This window comes from Malus domestica, chromosome 14 (genome assembly GCF_042453785.1).
Source record: "Malus domestica chromosome 14, GDT2T_hap1".
Lineage (NCBI taxonomy): Eukaryota > Viridiplantae > Streptophyta > Magnoliopsida > Rosales > Rosaceae > Malus > Malus domestica.
This window is the reverse complement of record NC_091674.1, coordinates 29,231,005-29,255,086: the sequence shown is the minus strand read 5'-3', so window position 1 is coordinate 29,255,086 and position 24,082 is coordinate 29,231,005. Positions and strand designations below refer to the sequence as shown.

At 39.1% G+C, this 24,082-nt stretch overlaps 4 protein-coding genes across 4 annotated transcripts; 1 reads left to right on the top strand and 3 right to left on the bottom strand.

The window, feature by feature from the left end:
- Positions 1-1,406: 1,406 nt before the first annotated feature.
- On the bottom strand, positions 1,407-3,127 carry LOC103455455 (uncharacterized). The gene has a single exon (XM_008395042.4). It carries the CDS (start codon positions 3,009-3,011, stop codon positions 1,590-1,592), a length of 1,422 nt encoding a protein of 473 aa, XP_008393264.2. The 5' UTR covers positions 3,012-3,127; the 3' UTR covers positions 1,407-1,589.
- Positions 3,128-6,157: 3,030 nt separating this feature from the next.
- On the bottom strand, positions 6,158-11,035 carry LOC103455456 (protein ENHANCER OF LHP1 1-like). The gene is made up of 12 exons (XM_008395043.4): positions 10,640-11,035; positions 9,203-10,320; positions 8,923-9,099; positions 8,657-8,770; positions 8,201-8,305; positions 7,940-8,074; positions 7,789-7,844; positions 7,607-7,709; positions 7,414-7,530; positions 7,157-7,283; positions 6,913-7,043; positions 6,158-6,829 (listed from the first exon to the last, which is right to left on the bottom strand). The coding sequence occupies exons 1-12, from the start codon at positions 10,920-10,922 to the stop codon at positions 6,404-6,406; spliced, it is 2,892 nt and encodes a 963-aa protein (XP_008393265.2). The 5' UTR covers positions 10,923-11,035; the 3' UTR covers positions 6,158-6,403.
- A 3,398-nt stretch (positions 11,036-14,433) lies between these two features.
- LOC139191105 (uncharacterized) lies at positions 14,434-15,518 on the top strand. Its single transcript, XM_070811638.1, has 3 exons — positions 14,434-14,582; positions 14,718-14,797; positions 15,008-15,518. Exons 1-3 carry the CDS (start codon positions 14,501-14,503, stop codon positions 15,245-15,247), a joined length of 402 nt encoding a protein of 133 aa, XP_070667739.1. The 5' UTR covers positions 14,434-14,500; the 3' UTR covers positions 15,248-15,518.
- Positions 15,519-16,565: 1,047 nt separating this feature from the next.
- Positions 16,566-19,898, bottom strand: LOC103455452 (phosphatidylinositol 4-kinase gamma 5-like). The gene is made up of 2 exons (XM_008395039.4): positions 19,419-19,898; positions 16,566-18,938 (listed from the first exon to the last, which is right to left on the bottom strand). The coding sequence occupies exon 2, from the start codon at positions 18,888-18,890 to the stop codon at positions 16,917-16,919; it is 1,974 nt and encodes a 657-aa protein (XP_008393261.2). The 5' UTR covers positions 18,891-18,938; positions 19,419-19,898; the 3' UTR covers positions 16,566-16,916.
- Positions 19,899-24,082: the final 4,184 nt, after the last annotated feature.

Genomic DNA, 24,082 nt, shown 5'->3' with positions numbered 1-24,082 from the left:
AAATCCATGCAATACAAACCTTGTGAGTCGAATCTCAAACCCTGTGAGCCGACAACTTTATTTTATTATAAGTGGGTTAACCAAGTTGGGGCAAAAAATACGAGCTACAACATACCATAACTCAGTATCGAACTCTTATACTTTACTTCGTCATTGGATTTGTGTGAGCTGAATTTCATACCTTTTATAATAAATTGAAACTGAATGTTGCTAGACCAGCTAGTCACGAGCATGTTACTTCTAAGATTAATTTATGTGATAAATACCAGTAGTTTCGATTGAGAAAGCTCATACATAAAGTTTGACTTAGTGGCTCTATCTACAAAAAAGATAACCCTAATTTTGGAAACAAAAGGAATTTTGTGAGAAAACAAACAAGGTGCAAATCATGGGCATCACCATCCTCCTAATGCTAAATTTGTTGGACTTTTAAACATAATTTTCATTTGATTTTGTGGTTGAACACTTAAATATTACTGAAAGCTTAATCCAATCTATTGACTAACATTAACATCTACTTAATCTACGTAATCACCAACTCGTGTGCTTAAACGCTTTTACTAAAATTGGCTGGCGAGAAAAAATAGAAGGGACGTAGTGGGATAAGATTTTGGAAAAAATACTTGGCTTCTTCCTTTGAAAGTATCCATTCTTGATTACTGCAAATTACAATTTAACACGCATGCTCACATTTTTCGTTTTATGTTTATAATGAGCTATTTCTGCACGAGGGATGGAAATATAAATATATATATAAAATTGGGTTTATGAGTCATTTGGATTTCACCCAATAATTTGATTTCAATGTCTGTAATGAACCATTGGATGGATGCCTTCACCACCAATTCCTTTTTTTTTTTTTATGAGTTCTTAATTTCTTTTACTTGAAAAGGGGATCAGCTGGCGGTGAAGTCACGACAGTCTATCTTTTCAGGGGTTGAAAAGAATCACAAAGACATTTTAACCTTCCCTTGGCCACCATTGTAAAAATACAAACCTGAAATTCGCTCCAATCACTCGGCGACCCCGTTCTTTAGTTACTAATTGATTTTGTTTGATTGTTTTGCATTTGGTGAACTACTTGTTCACTTTTACCCTAAATATGCTTAACTTTCTATTTATAAATACATTTTTTCTTTTTCCAATCAAAGAAAAGTTAAACAAAAAAAAAACAACAAAAAAAAAAAAAAAAAAGAGAACAAGAGGTATCTAAAAAACTATGAACATTGTCCAAATGTGTAGTTTTATGCCTTCAAATCTAAAGGGGTTAAAGAAAACTGCTAGAGCCCTGTACTTTTGCCCGAGCACCCAAAGTTCAAATCTTCAGTCCCGTAGTTTAGATGAATTTTATCGCATGTATCGTAAAAAGAAAAAAGCACACAAAAAATAAGAATACAAGACAAAAATTGAGTACCCACCAAAATATTATTACATTACATGCTTGACAATCATCCTCCAGCAAGAAACAAGCACAAAAAAATGTATATGCTGACAAAGCATCAGGAACTATAACATCCTCACAGAGAAATGAAAACTCTTTACCAACAGCAGTATCTACAATTTCGAGTACCTAATGCCGAAGGAAGATCTCAAAAGATTGCCCGACCATTGTTCGACCCACGAGCATGCCTTTGGCTCCTTCTACGCTCGTAAGCAGCGTCAGCGGTGGGCAATTCATGTCGACAAACAGGACATGTGTTCCTTATGCGCAGCCACGGCACAATGCAGTCACCATGGTACCGATGCGTGCAAGGTAGCTGCTTTGCTTGTTCCCCCGATTTCATCTCATCCTTGCAAACGGCACAGAGTGCATTGCCCTTTTCCACATCCTCCTGAGTTAAAACTACGGATGGGAGACTTTCAACCACAGCGTTGGCAGCCGGAGGCCTGCCCGCTGTTGCATTCTCATTCTCAGAGAATTGACCAAACAGCAAATCATATTCTGCAGTGTGAATATAATCATCGTCCGGATAAGGCGCCACATCTGGATTTATCTCCCAAGTATTGGCATTCAACAAAATTTCCCATTCCAAACTATCCACATGCTCATATCTCTCCACACTCACTTCCTCTTCCGGCGCCATCATTGCCGAAACTGAAACTGCCACCGGTCCTGATTCCTCGATGTCGTGATCAATAAACGTACTGAAGACCTCTCTCTCATCAACCCCGTCTTCAACTTCCTCCCACTCGAAATCTTCGTTAGTTTCCCTATGGTCCTCCAAAATAAACGAATCCCAACGCAGCGGGATGCTCGTATCATCATCATTCTCACCATGGACACGATCCTCCAGGCCATACTCATCCCCGGAATTCATATCAATCCCGATAACCCCGTTCTCATCATCCTCCGAATCGGTCCCGAACCCAACCAGCCTCACGCAATTCTCGTAAGCATCATCATCAGCCCTACTAAAATTGGAAGTTTCCTCACCAAATTCAGACCCAGACACCCTCCTCCCCACAAAGAAATCATCCTCCTCGGGATCATCAATCCCGTCCCCATCCAAACAATTCCCAAAATCCAATCCCGACCCTAACCCTAAACTCAAATCGAGGTCCAAACCCTCCATACCCACATCGCAATTCGACTCAATAACCCCAAATCTACGATCCTCGTCGTCAATATCGTCAGAAACAAAAAGGGGACTGCGAGCGTTTACCTGAGACGACTGCTCGACCCGCTGCTGGAACAGATCCATCACGAAATTCACCTGGTTCTCGCGGCGGTCCAGCAAATCCGATCGGTTGGTCCGGTTGGATGCGGAATCGGGCTCCCCCGAAACGGCGTCGTTGTGGATGACGTGGACGGGGGACTGGTACTGGGAGCAGAGGTCGCCGTCGTCGTCGTCGACGGTGACGATGCGGGAAGGGCGGAGGGCGCGATCGGATTGAAGGAAATCGGGATCAGAGAAGTAGAGGTCGAGGTCCTGGTGTGCCCAGTAGGGGAGGTGGGGAGGGTCGTCGTCGACGTCGTGGAGTTGGAAGAAGGTGACCTCCGCCATCGACATGTCGTTTGGTTTTCTTAAGAAGTTAAAGTTTCCTTCTTTCTCTGGTTTTTGTGTGCTTCCATTTTCTGAGGGAGGAAAATTGGGGGTTTTTAAGGTTTGTGATTTGCCGACTGCGAAATTACGAGATCACCCTTCGTTTTTCCACATTTTTTGGTTGAGGGAGAGAGATGTTTGGCTTTTCTTTTTTCTTTTTTTTTCTTTTTTTTTTAATTTTATTATGAGTACATCGATATTTTTACACTAAAAAGAGAGGGGGTTTGGCTAAGTCACATAATGGGTAGCCTAATTTAGTATCGAATTCGTCATCCACGATATTCGAATCTAAAACCTCTCACATCTAATGGGCAGACCTAATTTGTCACTCACTTTTTCTTTTTTTTCTTTCTTTTTTTTTTTTTTTTGAGTGTCACTCACTGATTTCCAACATAAAACATTTTCCAAGTTGATGAGAGACACTGACGATAATAATTGTTAATTCAGTGAACTTCGAAGATGTGGGTGAAGGTTGAACTCCATATCCTCCGAATTTTCATGTTTAGAGTTCAAGAATCGGGTGCTCCAGGCCAATGAAAAAAGAAAGAGATCTGCACCCTTGATTTTATATAGGGTGAGTCAATGAAATGATTTAGTGAGGATTGAATATTAAAATGAATGGTCCAAATCACTTATTCCATCGACTCGGAAAAGAAAGTTCCAAAAAAAAAATCTCGATTCGTGAAGGTTGAAGTGGAAACAAATTCAAATCTCCCTTTACTATAGATCATATAGTTTAGAAATTTGTCCGTGTGAGCTCAAAGTCTACCAATTGAATTGCTTATCTTTAATTGAGCCTACTTTTGGCAAATTAGATCGTAAACTTACTAATTTGTAATATATTTTAAAGGAACTTTAACAAAAAGCTCCCGATACTGTTCATTTTAACGAAAAATTATATTTTTACCCTAAAAAGTCAATCATAATACTATTCACCTTACCCTTTATTTTGTTCTTATCGTTAAAACTTAAAGTTTTTACGCCATTTTCATTAGTTTTCCTTACATTTTAATGCAAACAAAATAAAATTAATGTCTTACATGCAATGAGCCGACCAACACTCTTTTATGAGAAAATTAGAGCAATAGTTCTTGAATTTTGGCCAAATTAGAGTTTTGGTCTGTTAACTACAATTCATGAGTATTGATCCTCAAACTTGTTACAAATTGGAGTGAGTCTTTTTCGCTAATTCTGTTAAAACTTTCATTAAAAAATAAAAGATTTAAAGGAGCAAAAAATGAATGAACGTTCTACCAAAGTTAACCAAGAAAACCATTGCTTTACATTATTACAAGTTCAGAAACCAATATTCACAAAATTTTAATTAAGGAACCGAAACTCTAATTGAGCTAAACTCAAGAGACAATTGCTCCAATTATATATGGGAAATTTTATTTAAACCCATGCAACCTCTTTTTACACCCAGCTTAAAATTTTGAATGTTAATTGTCTATTTTACCCTATTGCATAATTACTATTAAGTACAAAATGAAATTAATAATAAAACTCAAATTTATCAATAAACCCTCTCTCTCTCCTCTCTTTCTCTCTCTCTCTCTCTCTCTCTCTCTCTCTAGGATCACGATTCACAATCTCACTCTGTTCTTCAGCAGTCTTATTAAACCCTGCAATTCTTTTCCTGTTCTGGTTTCCATTTAGCTGAAATCTCAATAGGGTTTTCTTAGACCAGGATTTGGATCAACTTTTGACTCTTGTAAAATTCGGGTTTCTTTTCCTCCTCCTTACAGATAAATCTGAGAGCTGAGAGAGAAGTTTTAATTTTACAGGCTAGGGTTCGTAAATGATTGTGTTTACTTTTGACTGTAACTGACCGTCCATATTATTTCTTCTGATTCGGCTCAGGTTGATTTTCGCATTCTGAGGGCTATTGCTATTGAACATCCCTTCGATGCTGATGCAGTTGTCCTCGATGTTCTTAGTGAGTTCCCTAACTTGGCTACAGTCATTTTTGGCTGTCAGTCCTGGGACTCCACCATTACAAGCAGGTATTCGTTTTTTTTTTTTACCAATAATATGTATTATCTTGGGATAATAAATCTTGTTTTGATATTTGAAAGCGTATTCTTAATGTTTTGTTTGTGTTATTTTGCTGACCCACCATTGTCATGGAGTTAGTTTTTGGTGGCACCATTTTTTCTCTCCTCCCCAATGATAGAGTTCCTAATCGTTTAACAATGTTGCAGAAAACCCTATTTTCAGCCATGGAATTGGTCATCAACATGATGAGAGAAGTGGAGGTCCAGGAGAAAGCAATGGATATTGTTCAAGAGGAAGCTTCTAGGGGAGGTTTGGATATCATGGTCAAGGTGGAGGAGCTTAAACGGATGTTGGCACATGCAAAAGACGCAAATGACATGGTTGTATTTTGTGAAATGTGATTAAAGTTTGAAGTTAATGGATTCTGAGTTTTGCTAATTTTAATTAAGGGTGCATCATAACTGAGGTTATATTCTTTCTGTGCAGCATGCTTGAGAAGTCTTTGGGGAGAAAGCAATTTTAGCAACTGAAGCGAGGGAGCTTCAGTCTCAATTGCTCAACTTATCAGATGAGAGAGATAAATCACTTGCGATTCTTAATGAGGTTGACTCCACTTCATTGAGTTGCTTATTGCACTGCATTACTGTTGGTGCATGCTCTATTTCACTAATTTATCCATCTATCTTTAGATTGCCTCATTTTTATGCTGTCTTTTTCATATCATATTCTTCAAAAACAACAATTGTATGATCTGTTTCATTATATTTATTTATCAAACAATATCATCACAAAAGATGTTAAGTATTTGCACAGTAAAAAAAACTTACTGTGCAATTAATTGTCTGTTAAGTATTTGCACAGTAAGTATTTTTATGATGTCTTCTCCTCCTCTGCTGCTTAATTATGAGCTTCTACAAGAAAATAAAGTGGCCGAGGAGGAGTTCCCAGGTCTATTTAGCTTCTAAAAATCAAATGGTATAAAAATAAATCCACATATTAAATTGGATTTATGAGGGTATATTAGGTATTAAATTTGGGTTTAAAGAGATTAATAGTTTAGTTAAAAATCAAATGGATGAAAAGAGTAAGTTAGGTGTAGAAATAGGTTAGATGGATTTAAATAAAATTTTCCATTATATATTCTTTTATTCGGAACCTCTTTTTCCTATGGAGAAAAGACAAGTCGGAAACAAGCAATTTTGTTTGGGCCATGGGCCGGATACTTTAATTTGCTTCCTAGGCCCATAACAAGGTTCAGGCCCAATATTGAGACAAATAGATACCTGGGTCGTATTTACTTTACTACTAATGCTGATCAAACACTAAGCTCCTTGTAATTAGGGAACCAAGAGGAACTTAATCTACTTAATTAATTTCTTCATGAATGGATTAGATGCTCGTCGAGGTGCTTCTGCCTTCTTCACTTTTTCTTGATCATTTGGTACCTCAGACACTTCCCCTACCTTCTTGGTCTCTCCTGCGTTGCTGTTCACCTGTGTAGCATTTTTCGCCTCCGTTGTTTTTACCTTCCCAACATCATCCTCCGCCAGTTTTTCGTCTGTTTTCTCTGTTCCAACTTTAGGTTCTTGTGTTTTGGCTTTCTTCGTAAACAAAGGAGCCGACAATTTTGGCGTTGATAGTGGAATGTCGTTTCCTGACAACTTACTTGGCTCGGTAGAGGTTGTTTTCTTTGCGGCTGCAATGTCATCCGTGATGAAAGATGCGTTGTGGTTTGAGGTAGGGAAGGTGGTTTCCGCAGCTCTTTTACTCTCGTTGAGCAGCCTTTCCTGTTGGAAGGCATGAAAGATCATAAGAAACCGCGGGATGGAATTTGAAACGAATCAGTTTCATCGGTTATTGAAATATTTACCTCCAAAATGCTGTTGAACCTTTCAGCCAAGTTAGGGAGCTTCAGAACAGTGACAAGCTTGATTGCACCCCTTACTGATTTTTCGAGGGACAGAAGCTTCACGAGTTCAGTTGCTCTCACAAGCTTATCTCCTGCAATTGCCAACACAAACAAGCATTTCAGCACTTTATAATATTTTCCATTTTGTTGGAATCAAGAACCAAGATTAGAGGCCAGATGTTGCAATGAACTGTAAAAGACTCACCGTTGCAGCAGGATGCAATGAGCTTTAAGATGCATCTGTCTTGAGCTGCTTCTGTATTGAAAGCTTCATCGTCAAGTGAAGTGGTGTCCAAACCGGCAGCATCCAGTTCTTCTATTTTCTTTTGAATCTGTCAGTTAACGTATGTGTGAGCATCTCAGCCATAGGCCAGCAGCAGGTAGAACAGGCATAGAGCAGGCAGTTCTTTCCTCAACCATAGAACATAAGTGCAATGAGGTGAGAAGGGTAAAAGGACAAACCTGTGCGAGGTGCGTGTTGTTTAGTATAAACTCATTTTCAAGGGCTTCTGCCCCTAGATCAGAGGATGCTAGAGGGAACGAAAAATTTAGTGGAGTAAGGACTGGTTTCGGCATCACCTGAAAAAGTAGGATGGTCAAGATATGATTTGCAGAGGAAACATCTGAGAGGAAGGAGGTGGCGAACAGTCCTTACCTGCGGGTATAAGTCAGGACTTTTGCAACCTATGCAAAACAATTTGCTTGCATTCAACCCAACCACCCAATAGTTTTCGCCTGACTTCTTCTCTTTGCTAGCACTGCATGATAGATTATTTGTTAGAGGTTTTTGTTTAGAGAAGCATTCCATGTATATTCTTTCGCAGAAGAATCTTGAACCTGAAGAGTGGGAGCCAATTGCCACCATATTGCCTTGTAAAAACTCTTAGCACGCCCTATGAAAAAGAATATGGAAAACGGCTCATATCCAATCCCAAAAGCGGTTTCTAAGTCATAGTAATAGAATAACTTGAAAATAGAGTTAAAATACCTTGGAATCGTAGGAGCTTAATTGCCCTTCTTCACTAAACCCGAACCATGTTAAATGTGAACCAGGAGTCAAAGGCAGCCGTCCTCTAAGAGGCTGGCTTGCATTAGTTATGTTGAGTACTCTAAATTCAAGCATCTGCATTTTTTCAGAAGAAATGAACAATTTCATTTCAGCATATAAAATAGAATGAGATAATGAGTGCTCTAAAACCTTACATATCAACGCACTAATATAGTATCGATAATCACTTGAAAATCAGACCTGTTCATTTGAAGGAAGACAACCGGAAGCATGAGTGACAATCGCAAGTTCATCCTTGAAGCCTGATGCGGTCACGACAGGTCCATCAAGGGAGAGAACATGTTTCTGTAATGAAATGAATTCAGAAAAACAGATAACTCCAGAAACTAAGCTCACTATAGTCAACAAGTTAGAGTAACTCAAAATCAAAAGCTTGATGCACTAACTAATTGTTACATTGTTAAACTCAATCACTCAAACAAGTTCCTGGCCCTTTTACATTAAATATATGAAAGATTATTGCTAAAGCAGTTCCTAGTGTACAATGTATTAAATTTGTCGAGAGATCAATGCTAAAGAAGTCAACATTAGACAAGCATAAGAAAGAGACAGCCATAAAGAACTTAACAATCCCATTCCCCCAAAGTAACTTAATTAACCTACAAAAGAAATATGATTTGAAGTATATCAGCATACCTGCAAACCACTTTCAGTGAAGATGCGAAGGAAGTTAAGACTCGTAATTGCTGCCACCCAAGATGTGCCAAGTGCCACAACCTTCACTTCTTCCCCCTCCAATCGCATAGACCACTGGGTTTGCATCACACATCAAAGTCAGCATTATACAAAAGTTCTCATATTCATCATGCATAGGCAGTTAAAATATTCAAAGTGCACATGTATTATACACGCCACCCCAGAACATAGCATTAATGCATAATATTAAAAGGCAATGATCCAACCTCACTATTATTCGCCCAAGTACTGAATGGGCGATACATGAGAGTACTCATGTGCTTTTCTCCCTTGCAGGGATTTGCAAAAACGCTTCCATTCTCATTAAGTGAAGCCATTGTGAAACCAAAATAATCATTCATTGATGGAACTCTTGGACCGCGACTTGTATCATGAAAATCTATCTGCATCACACACACTTAAATGTAAGTACGATATAAAGGCACTCCGGGCTAACAAAAGCAATCACATAATAGTGAGAGTTTGATTACTTATGCCATAGGTTACCTCAATATGGGAGAATCCGTCATGTTCAACTGTAGTTATGGCTCCAAGCATGTTATAGCACAGAAAGCGCCTTTTTCCAGGCTGCAAAGGAGTAGCACCAGGCTGGAATGCCACCTGCATTTTCGATCTAATCGATGTCACTTTGCTGCTTACTCCCTCATTCTCATTATCAACACTTTCACTGTGTTTACGCCGCGCTTTTTTACGGGACTCCAACTCAACATTTGGTATCAACCTAAAGCCATCCAAACCATCCTCTTCCAAATCATCCTCATATGCAGAGTGCTTGTGTGGCCTCTTCCTGCTAGGTGGTTTGGATTCCCCAAGACTATCTTCACCAACATCACTTAAACTACCAGAAGTGCTAAGCTCCTGACCCTCCTCTTCGTCAAACAAAAGCAGCCCATTGCTGTTCTTAGATTGTAGATTGGGAACATCTTCAGTGGGCGACTTCATTGATGAAGGAGTCACTGAATCCCACACGCCATACTTTCCCATACAATCAATAACAGCCAGTGCATTGCCAATGGGCTTCCACGCCAAGCAACATATCCTTTCATTAAAGTTCTGCCTGTCAATGTCCTGCTTCCGATCAACATCCCAGATGAGAACCTGCTTATCCAAACCAGAAGTAGCCATGTATTTTCCGTTAGGTGACCAAGCCAAGGAACAAATAGGCTGTGTGTGATCACCTCTCAACGAAAACAGCTTTTCAGCTGTGTCTCTATCATAAACCACCACATCATTTCTCAACCCTGGCACGGCTAACTTGTCTCCATCAGGACTCCAGCTAAGTACATTCATGATGGAATGATCGAAACCCGAGTTAGGAGCTACCCCTTTAAGGGTATGCAAGGTGGTTCCAGATGAAAGTTCCCAGTATATAACAGCCCCAGTTGAATCAATAGAGGCCAAATATTCACTGTGGGGATCGAAACCTAAACCTGTCACTGGTCCTTTGTGTCCTTTAAGAACTCTTGAAATTGAACCATCAATTGTGTTAATAAGCTTAATGCCTTCATCATCACCAGCAGCTGCCAACAGTGTCCCGGATTTGTTAAACGCCAGGGTGCGTATTGGCAGCGTGAATCGGGTTATATTAGTCTGAAATTCTCCACCTAACAAGTTTAGTTATAAAATTAATCACAAATTAACATCCGAGAGCAATTACACAGAGAAATTTGTAACAATAAACGCTTCAAAATTATAACATCTGAAGTAAAAAATCCAAGCTTTCAGTTTTTTCAGGGATCCAAGAACTAGTGAGCCTTTGAATTCAAAAACCCCTTTTAATTCCTGCATTTCACATTGAATCTACCAAATCTTATTTTTGCTTATTGATATTAATTTCAAACAAAAACTCAAACAAATCGAAAAACCCAGTTTCTAAAAACCCCTAAAACCAAAAAACACGAGAAATGGTTGGGAGATATGGACCTGGAAACTTGTAGAGCTTGACGGAGTGGTCGACGGAGCCGGAGGCGAGGCAGGTGGAGTTGGGGCTGAGAGCGAGAGCCGTGACGCCGTCGCGGTGGTGGCGGAGGAGCTTGGGAGGGCTGGACAGGATAAGAGAGTCGTGGATGGCGATTGTGGGGTCGGAGGAGGAGGCCGTCACGACGTGGTAGGCCTGCTGGTCCCACAGCACCGAGCAGTACGACGGCCCCCCGCCGCTGCTCGTGGGCTTGTGGGCCTCTCGGAGCTTCAAAGTTCGGATCTTCATGGCTCTGCGTGCGGATCGACGGAAACTTGGATTTGGGTTTTGTTGGATTTTCCAGATTTCTTTGTTGTTTGATTTAATTGAGAGAGAAAGAGAGGCAACGTGGGTTTTGGCGGGAAAATGGGGGTTTAGGTTTGGCGGGTAAGGTTCAAGATTTTTGCTGGTTTTGGGCTTTACTCATGGGCTCTAGAAAGTTTGTAGAAATTCGATAATCATGTAGTTGGATCTTACTAAGAGTGACGGGCCCACCAGTAAATATTGGTATATGTTTTTGTTGTGACCCGTTTAAAATAGAGAGTTTTAACGAAAAGTCCACGATACTGTTCATTTTAACGAAAAATCATATTTTTATACTAAAAAGTCAAACTTTGTACTATTCATTTTACCCTTTATTTTGTCCTTATCGTTAAAACTCAAAGCTTTCAAGACATTTTCATTAGTTTTCCTTTTAAAATATCCACGAAATTGTCGATATTTCAGTTGAAATATTTGAAAAATCAATGATCGATATGGAAATGGGAGGTGAAATGCAAACTTCAATTTATATTGGCAAGATATAGGAAAATCAATGAATATCAGCGATATTTACTGATTCACTACAGATATTTTACTAAAACTCATTGCAGATATCGAACTTTTAATTTTTTTTGAGAAATTTTTCTTAATTTAATTAAATCTGAATGAGGTGAACTAATTTCTTCACATTCACATGCGTTCACTTTGTTTTTAGAATAATATTATTCTTATTTCTTACCATCAAAACATACCACAATTTCATACCTTACGTGGAAGATGAAGTGGATAGCCACATCAATTAAAGAATGTATAGTGAGTAGTGACAGTTGAGGTAGATAATCACGGAACCGGATCTCCTTTGGACTCAAAAATCTAAGTCTAAGGATCAAATGACATGGGCCATTGAAATTTGATCAAACGGGCCATTGAAATTTGATCAAACGACTATAAACAGAAGGCCCATCTAAAAGTTATAATAATTATAGCAATTAGATCAAATTTCAATGATCCGGATTATTTGATCCTTGGACTTAGTTCCTTTGAGTCTTGAGGAGATCCGGTTCTGATAATCACCCCAAATAAATTTATAAAATAAATATGTATCTCTTCGTTAGTAAAATTTTAAGAAACTAATCAAACCCGACTCTTTAAGTTTTCTAGCCTCCCACATCGCCTCCTCCTCCCTCCCATCTCTCCATCCCCATCTTGCTTCACCGGTGACTGATAGTGCTCTAATCCCACCTTCACCTGTAACTGGATAATCATCTAATGGTGCTCCTCTCCCTCTTCCGCTAATCTTTGGATTTCATAGCATCTTAATCTCGCCAACATCAATGATCGATAAATGTGAAATAGATTGGACAATCTTTGGCTCTTCTCTTCGACTTTTGGGCTTTTCTAAAATGGTGCGTTTTTGCTCACTGTACTCAAGTGCTGGTAATGTTCATCAACCTACTTATTATAATTAGATGAGTTTAAAGGCTCATTTGAAAATGCATTTAAAATGATTGAAAACACTTTTGATGAAAATGTTTTTGAAATTAATCATTGGTAAAAGTCCAAGTAGATCATAGAAAAATACTTGAAGTACTTCCTGCAAAAAACACATATATGGAGCTTTTGGAAACCAAAATCAATTTCACCAAAAACATTTTGAGTTATTTTAAAAATTCTTCCAAACAAGCACTAAATTTTGAAATTTGTGTTTATCCAGTATATAGACACATGAGGTGGTATATTTAAATGATAAGAGGGGTTGCAAGATCCAGATGCTAACACATTTTCACTACTCAAAATTTGTACCAATACATGATTCGATGAGTACATGATATACGAATGAAACATGAACGTTGCTCATCGCATAATATTATCTTAATAAAACGATAATTTTCTCCTTTCTCGTTTTTGCAATGAATAGTATTAACTGTTGTTTTATATTGACATACGTATTAATCAACAAGTGGATCTACACGAACACGACACACGATATAAATAAGTATCACAAACATAAGTGGATGGCGCCCACCATTTAAACTGAAGCTCTCTCCGTAGGTAGGAACAATCTGCATAAAATGGCTGGTTATGTTTCCTATTGGGGCATTTTATGAGTTACTGAGCTGCATATTAGAATCTCAATGATGCATGATACACAATTGTTTCTTTGAAATGTGACACACGCACACACACACACATATATGCATGGCAAGGTAGGTTGCACGTGACCATGTCTTATAAAGGCAACCCAACTTTCCTTTATATTTGAATCCCCATGTTTGAACGCCAAACCCGCAAACCAAAAGCTGTCTGCATTTTGAAATTTGTAGTCTAAACTTTATCATATCCACATACATTTAGAATCCCTTTATTAAGCTAGCTCTTTTACCGTACATCCGGGTACAATTCTTCAACCAAAACCAAGAAGAATGCTCACTAGAAATTAGTATTTCAATAAGTTATTAAAGACAAGATCGACATGATTTCTTTATCCAAATAACTCATGCGTCACAGGTTTGTATTTCGTCGTTCTCTTTGTTCATGTAGTCGTTTAAGAACGAAGATAATATAAATACATCCTCTTAGTACGTAAGTTTGATGAATGTTAAGTCCATTAACTGATTCACCGTCTGTTACATATCTCAAATTTCTAAATCGATGGGAATGTACAAAATTTTCACTCTCATGCATACAATGGTGTTTGAAGTTTGAACCCCTTTTTTCACCGTTGATGACTCCACTTTTGGGGTGGGGAGCCTTATAAAATCAGTAAAATCTCACATGTGGACATTCTCAAGCAGCCTTCTGAAAAAATCTAATAACCCAATTTACTATACATATAATTACATAAATCTTCCTCTCTTCACACTTCGAAAATTACCAAAACACCAACTTGGTCAAATGAGGAGCATGTGCTTCCTTCTCAAACTCCACCTTAATTTTTACCCTGCATGTTTAGTTTAATTTGCCCCAGGAGAGACTGACATGTTTATATGGGGAGGAGAGTCGACAACTAAATAAAATTACTATAAAGCCCGAAACCCTAGGGTTAAGTTGTATGCGGCCAACCTTGGCCACGAAAAGAAGCCTCCTCGTTGCATGCACGGCGGCAGACAGGCGCTGAACACCGTATCTTCCATTCCACGCGCTCACAGCGCTTTTCCTAACAAATACTGTTAACTCTTCTCATATAAAATTGCAGAAATATATATTGCCAAGTTGCCAACCCTCGCAAAAACCATTGTGTCAACTTTTACATTAACCAAAACTTTGAACAGTGCTTTGTTTTCTGTTACTTTTGTTTTCTCTTCATCGATCCTTTTTCCCAGGTAACTGTACCTCTGCCAAAAACTCCGTAATCATATTTTAATACTACGACAGATGGAGAAAAGAAAGGCAAAGTGTTGACTAGTACTAGCCGTAGCTTTGCTACTTTGACGGTTTGATCTTTATATATATATGAAGATCTTCTTCCCTTTCACTAGCTAGGGTTCCTGTCTTTTGATAGCTTTCGAAGTTAGAAAAACATACACATTACATATATACATACCAAAGAAGAAAGGAACTCAGAAATGGCGTCTTTCAAGCTGATTACCTTTGTTCCTGTCTTCATTTTGCTACATCTAATACAATCTACAGCTCATACACACGGAGGTAATATTTCTTGACTTGATAATTAAGTAGGTTTTCTCAAAGTAGTTAGAGATAATCTCTGTGTATGCGTAATCGATTTTATTTTCTTATATGCTTATCTCCTTATTAATCGATTTTTCTGTATACTTCATGTAGCTATGAACAAAGTAGTGCTGGCTGCTGATGAAACTGGTCATTTAGTAGTGCTGAGAAGAAGCCTCGTCGATGTTGAAAGGGTACACTAGCTATTATACAGATGGGAAATGATTTTCACCAATCCGTTTATTCTTATGCATACTCCTGTTTATTTTCTGTCATTTGATTATCAATTCAAAAACCATAAATAAGCATGATTTGCAGGTGAAAAATGTAAAAAAATCACTTCCCTTAAGCATCACTTTAAACACAGATCTTTACAATTCCAAGAAAAACTACTACGTTTTCAGGAAATTCATGACGGCGTTCCCGCTGCTGTGGAAGAAGCTGAAGATACAAGAATTGGGGGGAGGAAAATGATGCCAGAAAGGAATCTGGGAATGGTGAAAGTGAAAGTGTTGAAAAGCAATGGGGAACGTAGATTGAGAAGTGCAAGTAGTAGTGGTCGTGTGAAGGTTAAAATACCAGGGTTTATACCTTTCGATGCTGACTACCATGTCCCAAAACCTCATCCACCTAAGAATAACTAAGGATCGAAGATCTGCAGAGCACTGGTGAAGTGGCCGCCGGCGGCTTGAATTTAGAGTTAGTTTTAGGGCACAAAGTTTTGTCTTACTCTTCACTGTTTCTTGTTTTAGCTAGGTTTTCCACACAGAGTGTGTTTTGTCTTCGTGGATTTTGTTGGTTTGTTTATTTATTTTACTTTTAAGGCTACAATTTCCGGTTATGTAAGCATTTTTGACAGAGAAGCAAGTTTGGAAATATAGAATTAATGTTCAAAGCTATATATTTTGTTTTATATATTTGTTCAAATTTCTCAAGCCACCCAAATCATGTTCTTTATTCTCATTTACAAGGGCTTGTAAATTTGAAATTCAGTTAGTTAAGAACATTCTTGCTTTGAAGGTTAATTCTCCCTCCTTCTAAATATATATTTTTTTAAGGGTTTTTCTTTTCATTTGTTATTTTATTAACTAATAAACTATTATTTATTATAGTCTAGTAGTATTCCTCTTCACCTGTAATAGTGAGAGGTGTTAAGTTCGATTTTCTCCAAATGTAAATTTGAACTACATTATTGTTAGCTAATTGTGATGCTTAGCTCAGCCCCTCCCCCTTAGTATAGATAATATCGTTATCTACACTAAAGGAACGGTGTGAACTTAGCCTCACAATGCTGCAACCTATTATTTACTATGTTTGGCTTCTATATGATAGAATCGAGTAATAAATATGAAAGATTATATTCACACACATAAATTACTTCTCCCACATCTTTTTAATTTTTTAATATTTTTCTATCAAGTGTTAGTGGTGTGTAGAAAATATTAAAAAATAAAAAATATGTGAGAGAATTAATTTGAGGTGTGTGAATATAATCTCTCTAAATATAAGCAAGCTAAAACAAGAACTTAAATACCAACAGAAAGGACAAAAGTACTGTATTTGGGGGGTAGGGGGCAAATGATGGATTTTTGACAAATAGCCAAATGGGAAGTTATCGAAATCAACTTGTGATTAATCAAACATATTTGACTGTCATGGTTAATTAATCATGTCTTTTGCATATGACAAAGGACGTCACACGTCAAGTGCATATGTGTGACATCTTTTGCCACAGACTTGCCTGTCGTGGTTAATTAATTGGGACATCTGCTTTTATACACTCTCGGAGCATCCAAAGAATGGCTTTTGATGAAACAAATGTGTTACTTGAAACAGAAGTTAACTAATTTACCCGAAATCTTTTGTTTTCCAAGAGTCTTGGCATTCAAGGAAATCTAGCATATCGAGATTCATCCCGTATTTAACTCAAGGGTAAGGAGTTGGACACACTACTCTGATCAATTTAAAGAAACTACTAGCAATATATATATATAAAAACCATACTGTATTTGCTTTTTCCCATTTCTATCTGTACTTTCTCTAGTTTTCTACAACTGAAAGGAAACTACAAGCATGAAACAGAAAACGAAGAAGACCGATTTGTGATCTTTATTCCTGCACTCGAGCTGATCCCGGATCCCTCTTGATTCTAAAACTATCTACATAACTGTACTGAAGACTGCTTATACCGCTGATGACGATGTTCTTGGTTGCTGCAGAAATTAGAGAATCCCCAAATCCCCCAACAAAAACTGATGGCTGCTTGTACTCTGCGGTTCCGCGCTTCTATGTCAAACTAGTAGTCGAATTAGGTTAAAATCTGCAAGATGTTCCAAGTCTCTGTCTCTGTCTGAGGGTTGCAGACCTTTGGTTGCCAAAGGCGGGGTAAAGAAGCTCCCTGAACTTTTCAAGGAACAGAATCCATTCCTCCTCACTCATGTCAGCAACCTTCACGAAGCATGGTGAGGTTGGTAACTGATCATTTGCACTTCTTCTGATTCCGGATATGGTTGCAGCTCGCTGGAGCCGGCTTCTCCCATCCACATCTATTCTTTTCGGAGGAAGGGGCAATTTTGAAGCAGTTTGATACAAATTTGGCTGGATAGTGATTCCGTCTGCCCCAACTTCATCCTCTTCCAAACACTCATCTAGCTTGGACAGCAAGTTTCGACCATCAGCGCCTCTAGACCCAAAAGGATATGAAACCTGATCAAAGAAGTGACGTGACATAACGTCTGAAGGATCAAGAATCCCAGCATTCTCACAATCTATATCAAACAGAAACTCTTCATTTCCTTCTTCCGCCTCAAAGGTTGACAAGTTCAAATCTGCTATGATCTTCCTGGCCTCGAGGCATACAGCTTCAAGTTTGCTTGGTTTCTCCTCTTGTCCTCCAAACTCCCTACTCATCATCTCACCAATCTCAGCAAGGCAGAGTCCAAAAGCAGCAGCTTCCTTGAGAAATATTGTGCACAGGACCAGAACTCTAAGGCATGCCTCTCGGATCATGGGCAGCTCCATTTTCAGCATCTCGGAGTCACAAATTGGATTAAGATTACGTATATACTCAAGCTCATCCTCAGAGAAAGGAATTGATGCCTGAGGCCAATGAATCCACTCAAAATATGGATCTTCCAAGTGCTCCGGCAAGCAAAGTCCGTGGTCAATTGGAATGAGCTCCACTTTACCAAACTCCCCATCAAGCTTTTTAACCAGAAGGTTCCCAGCATGCCTGTCAGTGTTAAAGATCCTAATGTCTAAAATGCCTATTCTATGAACGGCTGATACGGGAAAGCTTGAAGTTCCGTAGTCACTGGCATCAAAGTCATGAGGGATGAAGACCTGCAGAGACGCAATCTTGCTAACCCTTTTCTTCTTCTGAATCTTATCTCCATTGACGCCATAATTAACATTGAAGATTTGATGTGCAGCCTTCACAAGAACAGTTGGAGGCACATTAGCAAAGTGATCATAATCCAGAAGGTAGGCAGCAACTTCTCGAAACCCCGTTTCCCCAACTCGCACTGAACGCTTCAGGCCAGGCTGCCCGAGTGCCTTGCCTACAAAGCCTTTAGGGTTGTTCGGTGCAAATGGCTCCTCATCTGTTGGCTTCACGATGGCAACACTCTCGCCCATGATGTTCCTGAAGTAGTAGGCACCACCAAGCCCACTATGCACGGGGATCGGATCAACACCCTTCTTGATAGCAACCACAATCTCCTTAACCAGTTCATCAATTCTCGCAAAATTATTTGGACACCCCAAAACCTCAATAGACTCACTCTGATCCCTCTGCAGATTTTGCCCAGTAGGTGACAGACAAGGAGTTGACGAGCTTCTGTTCATGACATTCCTAGCAAGTAGTAGCGTTGAACGATTGCCAATGGCACTAAGATCATTGTTCAATATACGATCCCCAAAGGTCAAAGAGCTCTGGTCCGTAGGTACATTGAGGGCAAGCTGCAACCTCCTTTTAACCGTGTGGGCATTGTCACCCCTTTCCAACTCCATTCCCAAAACACACCCAGTCTCAGTCTGCACAAAGACACGCCTCCTCCGAGCAAGACTGCCTCTCGCCCTCTCAAGGCAGTCGCCATTCAGCAGTGTCACAGCCATCTGGGCCTTAACAGGACTCTCCAACTTTGTAGCCATCAAATAAGGATGAAAATCCTTACTGAATCGCGCGGTTGATACGATATCAGGGTGCAAATCCTCAACTCTCTCAGCAGGTGTCAAAATCGATGACACCAATTGAACGAGAGAGACAAATGGCCGCGAATCACTCATAAACTATGCTAACATTACTCTATAAAATCGATTCAGCAAACCGAAAACCTGCCAAGAAACGGTGTAAATACGTCTTGTTTCATCCATCATATTAACAAGAAGTAAGACAAAATCCTCAAACTACTTGTAATCAAGCTTTCTAACTTTTTAATTTCTCCAGAAAATGCCTAAATCTTGATTACTCTCACAAAATTGACTATTTTTAGTGTACACAAAGATCATTGAATTTTCTTTTACTGGTCTTACTGTCTGTTTGGTTGCTGAGAAAGCTGCTGGAAAAATGCGCAGGAAAAAAATAAAAATTACGCCAAATCGTACAGATATTCAGAAAAATTCGAGTATTTAATCTCAATCTACTAAAAATTTGAAACAAAAAATAAAAAAGTTCATTGCTGTTTGGCTCACTTTCCCGCAGTTTCTCGCCAACCAAACGGAGGATTACGCAGAGAAAATATAAATCACAAACAGCAAGAAAATCAAATTGAAAAATGAGAAACCAAAAGAAGATATCAAACATTGAAACCTCACCGGCGGTCTCCGAAATCAAAAATCTCCGACGGCGAGATCAGCGAGATGCACGGAGAGAGAAGAAGGAGAAGAAGAGCTGACGATCATCAGAGGACATGGAGAAGATCCGACGGCTATGATTCAGCCATCAGGATCACGGCTTCTTCTTCCAGCACAGCGTCGGTCTTCTCCAAAAAGCTCCAAATCCTCTCTCTCTATCTTCCACGTCGGTTCCATGTTTCGTGAATTTACGACAAACACCTGATCATACCGACCGTAGGATCGAGAGAAGGACGTGATCATGGCTGTTGATTAAGATCATGATGAATCTGTACGGAGAATCGCGCGTCGGATGCGTGGAAATATTTTTGGCGGGACGGGAGGAGGGGATCTTATCGTGTACGTATGTAATTACATTTGCCGCTTGTTTACCGGCCTACAGGATGAGCGGGAGGCAGGCTGGCCGACAGGGAATATTTAGTTTACAATGTTATCCAAATCAGATTTTTATTTCAAGTCGTTTGTCCTTAAAACCAACCTGAATTATTCGACCGTGCGACGGTGAACGGGTTTTATGTAAATATTTTTTTCTCTTTTTTTTATGCGCCGTTTTTTAAGTTTATTCAATGATTTAATTTTAGTATATTTTCTGGAACTCGATTATGATCTTATTTTACCCTTTGAAATTAAAAGTTGTTAAATTACATCCTGAAACTTGATATTCGCTTCACTTTGGCAGGATTTCGTCTATTTTGCAAAAAAAATGGCGTCAAATATGTTGACATGTTAGGGTAATATTGTCATTTTGATGGAATAGACTGAATTTAGCCGGGGCGGAGCAAATATTGAGACTCAAAAGTGTAAAGTTGTTACCTTTGACTTTTAGGAGAAAAAAGTATGAACAAAATCAAGCTCCAAGGGCATTGGTAAAAAATAAACTTTAGTCAATCCAATGGTAAGAAATAAACATGATGTGCATGCGGAGAAAATGAGTGTGAAAGCTATTTTCCTTGACCAATACTCCCCATTCATACAAATCATGATTCATTTAGTTGTAACAGTGTGTGTTATGTTAGTTGAATAAAGTAGTGCGTTCACTTTCTTACACCCAAGTTCCAACGCCTCGCGCTATATTCAAAGGACTTAGAATTCATATTGTAAAATTGTATATTTATTTGTACTTAAAGAACTAAATAAATAAAAAACGAAATCACGTAATATCATATAACTTCAGATCGGTGTAAACATTTGTCACACATCATACTCAAACTTCAAATATATAAGCACATGACAATTCAACCCAACGACACACATTTTGTTATACCAGGTATTCAATCCAATCTCATAGGTATTCATAAAATTAAAGCTACGAATTAGAAGGTGTTACAACAATTTTAGGGAAACAAGATAAGTAAATAAAATGATTTCTATGTACTGGGCTTTATAGTGGGCTCCCAATCCGTTACACCACGTACATAAAGGTCCATATTTTTTGAAGTGCAGCTTACGTGGGCCAAATTCTCATCCTCGTTTTGAGGTGGGCTTCATGATCCAACATCATTTTGTTTTTGTCAAACTATGGATTTTGTTAGATTAGCTATCGACAGGGTTCGATCCCACGCTGTTATGTAAGGGCTCAACTCCTTTCCAGCACTGTAGTAAAGGGCATCCAACATAATTTTGGATAGTCTCTTCTTGTTGTGGTGACCCAAAACCTAAACTTGCTCAACCCAAGTTGAACTAGTTGAGCTCTATATCGAGAGAGAGAGAGAGAGTATTCAGTAGGGTTGTCGCAATTCTGTTTTAAACATAAAGCATACAGGTCGGGAGAAATTCTTGGCTCTGAGTTGGACCCTGTCAGCCATACGACCACATACCTATAAAAACCCCCATTTCCCACCCCACTCGCACTTCAGTTAACTTTGTCGTAGTCTAATGTAAGTATAAAGATTTGATGCATAAGGACAAGTCACGTGGTCCAAATGCTCGCATTCGAGAATGCTAGCATGGCCAATATCCACATGTAGTGTGCCCATATCATGAGTTTGTAGCAACACCATCCAAATTCCAACATCATAACTAGGCAATCATAATTCATATCACACCATGTGACATCCAAACAGAGCTTTGTGGTCCTAACACAACACAACAAGTCGCAATGTGCTCAAAACTCTGGCAAGTGCCGCCTAATAGCGAAACCCTCCGAAACCCTAATCATCTGATATTCCATGCCAAATTCCAAACAAAAATTTATTTGCCAGTTGCCACGGTTGACGGCGTCACTTGTCCCACCCCTCAAGGGGCCACGTCGAACTTGTAAGGACCAGGCAAAAGCGCACGCAATACCACCACGTGACCTCGCCGCGTCACCCACCACGCCCCTTTCGCAACCCCTAAACGACATGTCACTTGGGAGAGCCGGGCACATGCCCCCACTCGAATTTTTTTGCCTTTCCCCTCATTTTTCCGGGATGGGAAATACGCTGGCCCCACCTTCCATCCGCACGTGACACCGTCACGAGAAAGAGAGTGACCGCGCCACCGCCTAACACGTGCTCGGTTAGAGAGAGAGAGAGAGAGAGAGAGAGAGGCCTATGGCCTAAGCTAGGATAGCCACCTAACCAATGAAATTCCAATCCACTTATGATGCGGCCATGCCCATGCTCCTTTCATCATTTCAATACCCAAATTATCCTCGTTTCACCAACGGCATCACGCAAGACTCCAAGGGGTTGATCAGGTATTTCGTACAAATAAACGACGTTAACAGACTGTACCGGCGTATGACGGCGTTATAAAGGGAAGGAAAGATGTAGGCGATAGGCGTGGTGAGAGATGGGGTCCCCACCACACGCGAGGAGGCGGCAGAACTGATGAACCATGAGCAGCTCCACTGTGGTATTTAGTCATGGAGATTGGCAACAAATCCAATCCAATTGCCCTCCACCAGCCCTTTCAGGCTATTGGGCTAAGGGGGAGTATGTGGGAGAGGTCAGACAGGAGTTCACAACTTGAGTGGCTGAAGGAAAGTGACGTCAGCCACATTATAAAAAAATTGTGTCAGGCGCGTGGGGCCCGCGTGTCAGCCCCATTCAGTCACTTTGAATCTGGATCGTTTGATTTGAGATCAACTGTCCAGCTTTTTCAGCTTTACAATTTTTTTAGAAAAAGAAAAAAAAAATCAGAAATGTTTAGATGGGCCACATGTCTCATTTTGGACTGTTGGATTTCAAATTTTTTGTAATCCTATTGTCCAAATTAATTAAGTTAATAATTTTTTTAAAACTAATTAAAAACCCAAAAAAAAATTTAAAAACAAATCAAAAAATTATATAATTTTTTTAATAAATACCTTTTCATTTTCTCTCACCTTACACCACATTTCAATATTTTCAACGTTACTAAATAGATAAGGATATGTTGCGCGACGAAATTAGTTAAAAATCTTATTGAATTCTATTAAAAAAAATTGTACTTTCGAATAATGACACGTGGCGTGACGAAATCAGTTAAAAAATAACTACGGTTCATTAAAAATAATTACTATCCACTGAAGGAAATTCAATTATCAATTGACATGGAGTACCCTCACACATTGAAATTGCTCTGAACGGCAGGGGATGGGCGCACGTGAGACGTGAGGGGTCACCTGCTCACGTGCATAGTGCTTAGCCGTCCGTTTCGTTCCCTTGCTCTCTTTGTCTTAGTGGGAGGGGGTCCCATCACGTCGTTGTGAAAACATACGTATGCATATCACATGGGTAAGCCTATTTGCACCGAAAACTGCCCTTCCCAGTTTTCTCGTGCCCAAAAAATCCCCAACGGCAAAAAATGACTTATTAACATTCTTGATGCGTAAAGAATGCGTCACCGTGATATCTCAAATGAATAAAGCAGTTTTTATGTATTTTCATGTTTCTTTGACACGTGACTCTAATTGTGTTTCAAAGAGTAAGAAAATTGTTCTCTCAATAACTCTTCCCCACAACGAGGAGTGCAACAGTGCCAATATCCATGTTTAGCATTCATTTTCAACAAAAAAAAAATTTCGACATTCGTTACAAAACAATGTGCGACGCGTTAAACACTACAGTAATGACTGATTATACGATCTTTCAAAATCTAATAAAATTATTAATCAATTTGGCGACTCAGCGTGTGAATTTGAGACACTTATATATAACGATATATTTATGTACAGTGTAAGACTCCTCAAACCCTACCATATCCTGTTGTGTCTGGCATTTTCAAATAAATTGATTTGGGAACTTCACGAACTGAACTAACGCCGTTAACTTATTTTATTTTATTTCTTTTGACGGAAATAAAATAGAAGGAGAAACGGGATCGCGTAATAGTTGTAGTGGCGCCCACCGCGATCCAAGTGTGAGTTGGCCACGTGATTTGGGAGGCTGACGATGTGGTAGGCAGACATTTTCGATCACGTGATGGAGCGCGGATTCCTTGGGGAAAAGGACACGCGTCCACGGCGTAAAAGTCATGGAGAAATCTAATTACTAATTAGTTGGTTCCTAATATTTTGATTAGGAAATTGATTCTCTCCGGATTTCTTCCATCAAAGTACACAATTCAGATTTTTAAAATTTGATCAAACGGTTATGGTTATTATAAATTTTAAAATAGATCTTTATTTGTAGCCGTTTGATCAAATTTTAAAGTTCGGA